The sequence below is a fragment of the Loa loa genome (genome assembly GCF_000183805.2).
Source record: "Loa loa unplaced genomic scaffold supercont3.14, whole genome shotgun sequence".
Classification (NCBI taxonomy): Eukaryota; Metazoa; Nematoda; class Chromadorea; order Rhabditida; family Onchocercidae; genus Loa; species Loa loa.
This window is the reverse complement of record NW_018108194.1, coordinates 356,289-366,814: the sequence shown is the minus strand read 5'-3', so window position 1 is coordinate 366,814 and position 10,526 is coordinate 356,289. Positions and strand designations below refer to the sequence as shown.

Here is a 10,526-nt window from a genome sequence, read left to right as displayed (position 1 = left end):
ATATATATATATATATATATATATATATATATATATATATATATGTAAAGCAATTAATGAAACATTGTAATGGATTCAGTGAGAATGTGGAGGACCTAGCTGCATCACTATTTAATGTTGGGGTGATGAACTTGTGATGGAAAATCAGCAGGAGGGTTTTGGTTTAAGGCAGGCTGGTATGCCTATTTGTGGTATGAAAAAGAAGAAATAAAAAGTTAGGAAGTCACTACATAAGAGCAGCATTAATTGTTAATTGGTTCCAATATATATATAGCCAATCAGGGGTAGTCTCCATCGTCTGCCAACATAGACGGGTTACGCGCCCAAGTGTCACTCGGACGCGGAAGAGAAGAGCGGGGACGGTAGGCTTTTCTCGCGGCTCCGCAGGCAGGAAAAACTTGCTGGAGGGCAGCGTCCGGCCGCGGGCCGCTAGATGCCCAGGTCAGATATATTCAAAATATGTGTGCTAGATCCAGTCTGAGGCTTTTTTGTGAGATTTGCAATAATTTGCGAAAAACTTTTTTAAAATCTATGTATCGCTTTGCTTTGAGTTCAGGTGCTGAGGAACAGATTCTTGCGGAAGTGAAAACAGGGCATCCCGACTGGAGTGAGGATGATGTTTATCAGTACGCACTGGTGCAGTCATCCGGTAAATTGGTTCTTATTGCGAAACTGTTACCGAAATTGCATACAGATGGTCATAAAGTATTGATTTTTTCCCAAATGGTCCGTGTTTTGGACATTATCGAAGAATTTCTTATTGCACAGAAGTTAGTTCTAATTCATGATTTGTACTGACCATCCACAGTGTTTTGCTAATTAAGATATTTCATACGATAATTCTTAAGATTTTCAACTGAAGTAAAAAATATGGGTTTAATGAAGACCAGGTCAAATCCTGCTTAATTTTTGATAATTTCCGGCTTATTATTTTAGTTATACATTCGAGCGAATCGACGGCAATGTTCGCGGTGATTTGAGGCAAAGTGCTATTGATCGTTTCAGTAAAAAAGGTGTCCCTTAAATTTAATCTCCTTCACTGCCTTAAATTCATAATAGTAATCCTTGGGGAAAATTGGATGAGGGGATCATTCTTTGGTACTTATTGTTCACATTGAAGAAGCATATGTTTATTTGTATAACAATTGCAGATTCTGATCGCTTTATCTTTCTACTTTGTACTCGCGCCGGTGGTCTTGGAATCAATTTAACGGCAGCTGATACTGTCATTATTTTCGATTCTGACTGGAATCCACAGAACGATTTACAGGTAATTTAAAAAAAATTATTTTGATTTTAATTTTGTTTGTACATTTCATTGGTTACGAACTAAAATCGATTCGTCAATTGCGGTATTTTTTGTTTTTTATTTTTTGAATTGTTTCGTGATTTCTTGTATATCAAAAACATCAACATATCCTTTTTTTATTGCGTTATTTTTAAAAAAATTTCGTGCTAATGGATATCAGTATAATTAAAAAACCGATTCCTTACAGGCACAAGCTCGCTGTCACCGGATTGGTCAAACGAAAATGGTGAAAGTTTACCGTCTAATTACTTGTAACACATACGAGCGTGAAATGTTCGATAAGGCATCTTTGAAGCTAGGTTTAGATAGAGCCGTTCTGCAGTCTACTACTGCTTTAAAGGATACTTCAGTAAGTCACCGCCCTTCTATTTCTGGAAATTATGTAGTAGACTTCCATCACTCAGTATATTCCCATTAACCTTTCATTCATGCAGAAAATGTATCCCTACTTCGATTTCTCTTGTTTTAGCAGCAGTTATCACGGAAGGAAATTGAAGAATTGTTGAAAAAGGGAGCTTATGGTGCAATTATGGAAGAAAATGCTGAGGAGAGTAAATTTAATGAAGAAGATATCGAAACAATTCTTCTTCGCCGCACAACTACAATAACACTTGAAGTAAATATCGGTTCTTTCATTTGTGTCGTTATCAATCTCTTCGTTTTGTGTCATATTTTCGAAATATTTTTATTTCCAACACTTCAGTTTCACAAGCGCAGTGATTTTTTTATTTCCTAGGTGGTTTTTTTAAAAACAAACAATTTAGTAAATTGGGCTTTTTTTAATATGTAAAATTCTTATTTAGGCCGGTGTGAAAGGGTCGACTTTTGCAAAGGCATCATTCAATTCATCCACAAACAGAGAAGATATTGATATTGATGATCCTAATTTTTGGTCTAAGTGGGCTAAAAAGGCAAATATTGATACAGAAATGAGCCAGGCAGATAAACAGCTGATTGTTCTTGAACCGAGAAATCGGAAAAAAAGGTTTCATTTTAATATTAATGAAAGAATCGCGAAATTTTCGACCTTTTCTATAAAAAATGAACAAGTTCCGAAGTGTTGAATCAAGTTAAGGTCACTAAAGGCAGATATAATCAATGATTTAAATTTTAGATTCGAAGAAAATGTTTACAAATCGGAAGGTGCTGATGATACAGAAGGTGAGGAAAGTGATGATAGCAGTAAAGGTCGAAAACGAAGTGATCGAAAAGGTGACCGTAAGAAGCGCCTTGAGGATGAAGAATATCGACCAGATGAGCTAGCGTTCAATAAAAGTGAATATTTCAAGGTCAGCTCGTATTTGCATCCTTCAAAATTTCCAGTCTTTCTTTTCTGCTGTTTGAGTTGTCTATTCAGAGTTTTTTATTTTGTCTCATCTTTAAATGAAATCATTAGGTTTTTGTTTTTTAATTTCTGTGCTTTATCGCAACTCTAAAAATTATGCACGGAAGTTTAGATCGAAAAGGTACTAGGTCAGTTTGGCTGGGGTCGTTGGAAAGTGATGCGTGAAGCTTCGGATTTGAAGGATAATGTTACCGAAATTGATATTGAACATATTTCAAGGTTTGTTCTGTTTTCTTCCGAAGAAGGAATGAGGTATCTGTTTAAAGTGTGAGGCATTTGGTGACTTTTAATCTTTTAGCTTATTGATTCATCATACCTGTGTAAAATTTGGTTTTTTTTTTTTTGAAGAATTGTATTGTTGATGGATATTTCAGTGTTATTTTCCATGTTATTTGACCCTCTACTCTTGTTTCTACTATGTTGCATGGTCCATTAAATATCTAAATGTGTTACCTACGTTTTGAAATATTTTGATCTTTCAGTAAGTAGGTGGTCGATCCATCAGCTCATGCTATAATCCTTAATAACTTCTTGCTATCAATATCGAAACTTCTGTAATTGCAACATTTGTGCAGTAAATTTTCTTCAGTTTTTTTTTTCAGATTTTTATTTAGTTTGATTTATAGGACACTGTTATTACATTGTATTCGTGAATATCGTGGGGATGAGAAAATCCGTGAATTTGTTTGGCGGCTGATAATCCCAAAAGGAGGTTTAGTTACTGGCAAGAATACAGAGAAGATGAAAAACACTGGTTTGACATCAGTATTCCATGAAGGCTGGGCAGCATTGCCGGAATATAATCCGCCAGCTTTTGCTGTTGATTCGTCTTTCCAACGTCATGTTCATCGCCATTCAAATAAACTGTTGATTCGGATGCACCAACTTCATATATTAAATACCGAAGTGAGCAAATCTTTGTGTTAAACTTTCAACATGGAAATATGGAAATGTGTTTTATTGAACTACCAGATTGTCTGCTATTCTTATTAGCCATTAAAAAATCAACGTCAATTACTTTTTTCCGGACAAAATAGACTCCAGACCATCTCTTATGACTTCAGAGTTATCACTGGGAGCTAATCGAAAGGCTTTCAGGACCTCTCTCTTTACCGGAGATGCGTTAAGCTGATGGATTAAGATGTCATGGTTCCTTTAAATATTAACTGTTTCAGAGTTTACATGTAATTTCGTACAAAAGTCAACTTTGTTTTGAGTTGATTCTCTTGCCTCCAAAAATTGTCTATAAATTTAATTTTCAGATAATTGGTAGTAAGAGCGAAACAATAATGAACAACGCAAAAGCAAAGGACATCGATTTGTCAGTTGATATGAATGATGCTTTCGTAGTTGGTTGGGATGCTGAATGTGATAAGAGTTTCCTGATTGGAGCGCACAAACATGGTAAGTTCGTTAATTCCCTCTCCTTGATGTCGTTGCTTTTCTAACTCTTGTTGACCGAATCAACGAATGGATTAAAGATAGATTCAGTGATGTTGTTATCGCACCAGTAAATTCGCTAATTTGATTAAGCTAATCTGAGCTGTAGTTCATTAAGATTTTCTGTTTCACTCTTGTTTTAACAGTAAGTACATAGTAGTTGGTCAGTTATTTAAAAAAAAATAAAATAAAATAAAGACTTATATGTAATAGTTTGCTTAAAAGATCTATTTTATTTCTCATTGTTTCACGGAAGAAATAGTTTATCCAACTTCATCTGTTTGCCAGTTTTACAGCATCTATGGAGATATTTGTTTCTGGGCAGTAACAAATTTTTTCAACCATAAAATTAGTTTCGAACTTTTGTGGAGTGTTCTAAACGTTTATTTTCATTTTTCTATTTTCATCTTTTTTAGAAAAAAAAATTTCAGGTCTAGAAAATATCGATGCAATGCGTGTTGATCCAACGCTTTGTTTTAGCTCGAAAAAAATTGAGGTTTTCCCGAACATCTCGGATCTGTTGAATCGTTTCCGGCGTCTTTTAACACATTTCCAGAGAAAGCGACATGATTCATTGACATTTTCAACGTAAATTTGGCTAATTAATTCTTTTTTTGAATACACAATTAAGCTTGATAAGAGATGCTTGTGTTGTATGATCACCAGAAGTTTTGTTGAAGTTTTTTATATCTTAACTTTGCATTATAAATGCTTTGGAAATCCAGGTGGACTAAACGTGAAGAGGCAGAATTTATGCGTGTTCTGAGAAGTTATGGAGTTAAGGATGATCCATCTACAATTATTTCATGGACTCGCTTCCGACAGCTTTCTCCACTTCTAGAAAAAAAACCGATAGTGATCTGATGGAGCAGTTGTACTGCGTATTGTCCATGTGCACAAAACAGCTCGGTAATGAAATAACAGCCGTTGATTTACAACGAGCCTTAAAGGTTCGGTTTTATTTTTTCACACTTTTTTTTGCTTCCGTTCACGACATTTACGTTTTACTCCAGGACTTTAGAACACTTTAGAATTTTTTCCTAAAAATTTCATGCTGCTTTTCTGAATTATAGAAGACAAATTTTAGAGGTCTAGTTTCCCAATTTTAATGGGAACCTTTTAAACATTTGTTCTGATAGCTAGTGTTTATGGTTGTTTAACTTTGCAACGATGATTCCAGGTAGAATCGATTTCGGCACGTAAAGCACAAAAACTGATGCATCGGATGAATATGATGCGACAGATTCATGATTGGCGAGAATCACTGACTGATCGACGAACACTCCTCAAGCTCTGTTCTAACGAAGCGATGCCAAGTGGTTGGTCGGTTGAACAAGATGAAGAATTGTTCAAAATAGTAGATGAACATGGTCTGGACAACATAGCTGCTAATATCCTTAATAGGGCAGCTTTTCAGAAGGTTATAATACTTTTGATTTTTTGTATTCTGTTCCAGTTTTGATGATAGGAATTATATAATGTTCTGATTTTTGTGAAATTTTGTTTTTAAGATAATAAGACCAGAAGAACGAACGTTGCTGAGACGTGTTGCTGAGATTTATACTACTCTTCAAACAAAGAAATGGAATGGAGCTGCTTCCACTGAATTGCTCGAAGATTCTGGTATGTGGAATGATTGTTTTGTTTACTAAATTCGAATTTCCATTTTTATTTAGAACTGTGATGAAATTGTCATTTATTGAAAATCACAACTTTACTGAACTACATTTTTTGCTAATAATTTGTTTCAGACGATGAACGGGGGACGGCAATGTTACTACGCTCAAAACGGGGTCGCAAGAAGAGTGCCGTACCGGGTTCTGCAATACAAGAATTTGTTGATACGGAGAAAGAAAAAATGCGTGCATTAGTACATCAAACATTCTTGCAAAGAGTATGACATTCTTCAAGAAACCTCTAAATTGAAGCTTTCTGGAAGAAATTTAAGCTCTCGTATTTCCATCAGATTCAATCTTTTTTTTAGCTGGAACAACTCCCGTTTGCTGCAGCGGCAGCTATGGCTCAAGGCGCCTTTCTTCTTCCATCACTTTTATCGAGTGGTGGAACATCTTCAGCAGGAGCATCTACATCAGCACAGGCGCAGGCAGCAATGCTTTCCAGTTTATTTGGACTTTCTCCTGCATCACCTCCAACAACACCAGCTTCCATGAACATCAATAAAACAAATGAATATGAAGAGGATGTACTAAATTTGAGTACGAAGAAATCATCAAGCAGCAATAACAGCCATGCAAGTCAACCGTCCACTTCTGGCATCTCTGCTCAGCCTACAAATTTTCTGAATAATTTAAATTTTACTGAATTGTTTGCATTGGCAAACTTACCACCAGGTGAGCTGTACTTGTATCATAAACTCACGGTGCAGATTAAGAAAGCAATTCGTGCAGATTAAGAGGACGTCTCGAACTCCTTTTTGATTTCAATCTTTTGCATCATAATTTTAATCCTTTAGTATTTAAGAATAAAATTTTTTCCACTCCCTTTTTCCCATATAAAATATACTTTTTTTCCCCGTTGTTTTACTGCTTCACATCTCATTGCATTCTAACATCTAAGCACAAGGAAAAATTTGACTATGCATTTTTTCCAGAAACCCGTGTACCAGTGATTAATATTGAGACAGGTGCACGATTGGTTGGCGAACAAGCGCCAAAAGTGAAAAATCTTGGACAGTGGTTATCAGCACATCCCAAATATGTGCTCGATATTCCATCATCGACACCTTCAGTAGTTCCTTCGATACCTCAGGCAACATTCTCAAAACAAGCCGAAAAAAGTGATGTAAAATCTATATCAGCAGTATCGGACAGAATTGCTTCAAAAAGGGAAATGAACAAGGAAACCCATTCTAAGGTTTTCACATAATGGTCCACGATTTTTTTTTTCTGCACATTTAGCATTAAATAGTTTTTTCAGTGTGTTTAAGGATTTTTAACTTTTCTAATGGAAATTAATTTTTTTACAGGAAGAATTATATTCTTTTATATGTATAAATGTTGAACCATTTCACTTATCAAAAATAATTCTTGTTATTCATGATTCTGTAATTTTGTTGTGTAGGAAGTGCTTGCGACCCAAACAAATCCAAGTTCATCAAAAGCAACGGCAACAGCATTAATTCTGGAACCTGGTGAAGTCCCTCGTTCTCCCAGTACCACTACAGCTTCGTCAGCAGCTTCAGTCGCTTCACGTAATATTACTGATCAGCGGGCCGCTGTTTTTCAACGTTCTACTGGTACATTGATTTCGGCCGATAAATGGCCGCTGCTGAAGAATCTTGCTTCATGGCTCGACAAACATCCGGATTGTAATGTACACTCAAGCAGTACTTCATTAGCTGCTGTATGTTATTAGTTATTTATCATGTTTTCTATGACATAATTCTAAACAGGGTTGTGGTATTGCTTCACTCGACATGCGAATTATTAATTTATTCATTCTGATATGACTTCTATTAGAACTTCGTCAATCGTTTGTACTAGTAAGCAGCAAGATAATCGTATCACTAAAGATATTTTAGACAGTTCTACCGAAAAATTACACTGATCGTTTGAGTGATGATACGACATCCTTGTCCTCATCCGCAAATGGCTTGGAAGCTTTACAAATGCAAATGATGCTCCAGCAGTCGTTAATGAATCAAACGCTTCTCGGACTTGGAGCTTATGGGCCACTTGGATCATATGCAATGCTTGCAGCCGCAGCATCTGGTTCTACTCAGCCGAGCAAGGTTAGTGTTAAGGCATATGATGCTCTATTGAAAGCGATTAAATCTTCACTTTTCCTTGATCACTGTGGCATTATATCGCTGGTTGTCTTTGCTTCTTCTCTTTATCAATGCTTTTCAACTTATGGGTTGGTAAGCACTGATTCTTAATATTGTTTCGTCAAAAAATTGGGATGTTTAAGAGATGCATGTGCAGTGATATTCTGAGATCTGGAAGGGTGAAGGTAGGTCTTTGAGGATGCTGAAAAGACGAAGAAGGAATCCCGAAAAACACTTTAAATCGCTTTGAGAGAAGTTGCGTTATTCTTTCCCTGTATTTTCTTTTTTGGACTGAAAGGAAAGAGTTATCTTGCAAACTCGAACTTTTGTTGACTGACCCCTCTTGAATGAATCAAGTTTCAGAATTCATCGAAGGATGCGTTGAATCCGATGCTTGCTTCACTAATGAATCCATCGCTGCATTTGCAACAGATGCAATCTCTACTAACTTTGGATCCATCATTACTGCTCAGTCAACCGTTTTCCTCCATTGCAACAAGTAGTAATACGCCGCCAATTTCCGGCTTAAATGTTTCGTCGGTTACAAAACCGCCGATTAATACCACTATTACTACTATTGCTACTACTGCTGTTGCTGCCGCTACGAATAGTGTTGCTAGTGCTACTGCTACCACTAATACTGCTGCTACTACTACTATTACTACTACTGCTACTACTACTACTACTACTACTACTGCTACTATTACTACTACTACTACTACTACTACTACTACTACTACTACTACTACTACTACTAGTGTTGGTACTGTTACTGCTGCAACAACAGCTACTGCTATTACTGCTGCTGCTTCTACTGTTCCCACCACTGCTACTACTATTATTATTGGTACCACTGCTAGGACTACTACTACTACTACAACTACAACGGCGAAGAAAGCATCCAGCAAAGGTCGTTTAAATGCTGTCGTTGAAAAGCTGTCATCGAATCAAAGTTAATAATTATCAGCATGAATCTTCCAGTCAGTGATTTCGTTTCTAGCGAATAGTTTTCTTCTCGATCGTCGATATTTGCGCCAGCTGGTTTGATGGTACTGCAGAGATTTATTTTCGGCACTGAGGATAAGCGAAGAAATGCAGTGAAGTACTGAGAGCGGTTTTGTCGGGAGGTTTCAAGTTCTTTCTTCTGGACCGTATTTACAGAAATTAAGAAGGAGAAGTACTGAATTGAATCATTATCATCTGTGAAAAATAAGCTGTTTTTTAGGTAGCTTTGATGTTTTTATTTCTTAGTTTGTTGCCGATCTCCAACTATTTGCTTATACCTTTCCCTTGTTAGGTACCTATTACGATGCAATATCCTATTTGTGTAATATGAAGCGGTTTAAACAGATGTACTCTTCATGATATAAGAAAGTAATGTAAAAGTAAACTAACAGCTTGTATGATCTCGTTTTTTCATTTTGATAGCGTTTTGTGTGGGTGGTCTGTGCGATCTTCTACTGTTGTTCCAATTTCACTGTTGTTATATCTTGTATTTTTTTTCACTAAAATTTTCAACTTAGGATTGCAGTTGTATTGAATCACTAAATTCGAAAAAATGTATATTCTAAAAAAGATTTTTCTTCTGCACGGTATAGTATAATCATAGGAATCGAAATTCTGCTCGAAAAAGAAGATTCTGATTTGGTCTTTTCACCCGACAGGTCTCTTGTCAGACCTCTAATTTTCATTGTTTTTTTTTTCTCAGCATTATGCCTGCAAGTCTATTAAGTATCTATGAAATGACGTGTGACTTGTTTTCCATAAATGTACTCTAACCCGCAATCTGGATCATACCACAATGTATATACCAAAATTAACATTTTTTATAGACAGAATCCTTTAATTCATGAAACTTTTTTTTTAGCATCCATTATACAGTAGATGGTGGTCTTTGTAAAGTTGCAAAAATATTTTTCAACCATATTAATAGTAGTTGTTACTTAAGTTTGACCGGTTGTTTTGTGAAGCTGTGTCTTCCAGTATGAGCTGATTTTGGCCACAGTTGAACCCTTACCCCGTTGAATCAATCTCACGATCATCTGTTAGAAATTTTCTGGGGAATCAGTCCATGAATGGTTTAGGTTTCTTCACGAATCATGAAATGGAGTTGGCGGGTTGTACCAATACTTTTTTTGGCTTGTTTGACATTCCCAAAAGGTCCTATCGTGGATTAACGGTATGTATCCTTTGACGGTCCCATAGTTCAATGAATTTCCAAGTTGAAATGCTGCAGTCCCAATCAGTTTCCAAACTTTCTACATTTCGAGTTGCGAGATTTCCTGAAATTTTCGTTTCTCTTTTATTTATTTTTACACTGCTTCATAAATAATTTTTATTGATTGGAAATCATTAGAATTGTTGAAATGTAAGTTGTAATGTCGTTAATGTTTTATGTTATTTTAACATGGTGTGTCGTGTAATTTATTATTATTTTTATTGTTATTATTATTATTAATTATTATTATTATTAATTATTATTATTATTATTAATTATTATTATTATTATTATTATTATTATTATTATTATTATTATTATTATTATTATTATTATTATTATTATTATTATTATTATTATTATTATTATTATTATTATTATTATTATTATTATTATTATTATTATTATTATTATTATTATTATTATT

The 10,526-nt window shown here is 35.2% G+C and overlaps 1 protein-coding gene across 1 annotated transcript in view; it reads left to right on the top strand.

Moving 5' to 3' along the window:
- The window catches only part of LOAG_16712 (associated with TFs and helicase family protein), a gene marked incomplete at its 5' end in the record, with an annotated part of 14,859 nt that extends 6,012 nt beyond the window's left edge, over window positions 1-8,847 (top strand). The window contains 20 exons of the mRNA XM_020449362.1: window positions 557-770; window positions 937-1,013; window positions 1,152-1,270; window positions 1,497-1,658; window positions 1,779-1,925; window positions 2,113-2,294; window positions 2,424-2,598; window positions 2,767-2,873; window positions 3,281-3,560; window positions 3,917-4,058; window positions 4,526-4,682; window positions 4,936-5,044; window positions 5,275-5,514; window positions 5,606-5,717; window positions 5,846-5,988; window positions 6,079-6,445; window positions 6,706-6,968; window positions 7,176-7,457; window positions 7,636-7,845; window positions 8,245-8,847. Coding sequence (XP_020307132.1) covers window positions 557-770; window positions 937-1,013; window positions 1,152-1,270; window positions 1,497-1,658; window positions 1,779-1,925; window positions 2,113-2,294; window positions 2,424-2,598; window positions 2,767-2,873; window positions 3,281-3,560; window positions 3,917-4,058; window positions 4,526-4,682; window positions 4,936-5,044; window positions 5,275-5,514; window positions 5,606-5,717; window positions 5,846-5,988; window positions 6,079-6,445; window positions 6,706-6,968; window positions 7,176-7,457; window positions 7,636-7,845; window positions 8,245-8,838 — 4,082 coding nt within the window. The 3' untranslated portion in view covers window positions 8,839-8,847. The remainder of the gene's footprint in view (window positions 1-556; window positions 771-936; window positions 1,014-1,151; window positions 1,271-1,496; window positions 1,659-1,778; window positions 1,926-2,112; window positions 2,295-2,423; window positions 2,599-2,766; window positions 2,874-3,280; window positions 3,561-3,916; window positions 4,059-4,525; window positions 4,683-4,935; window positions 5,045-5,274; window positions 5,515-5,605; window positions 5,718-5,845; window positions 5,989-6,078; window positions 6,446-6,705; window positions 6,969-7,175; window positions 7,458-7,635; window positions 7,846-8,244) is intronic.
- Window positions 8,848-10,526: the final 1,679 nt, after the last annotated feature.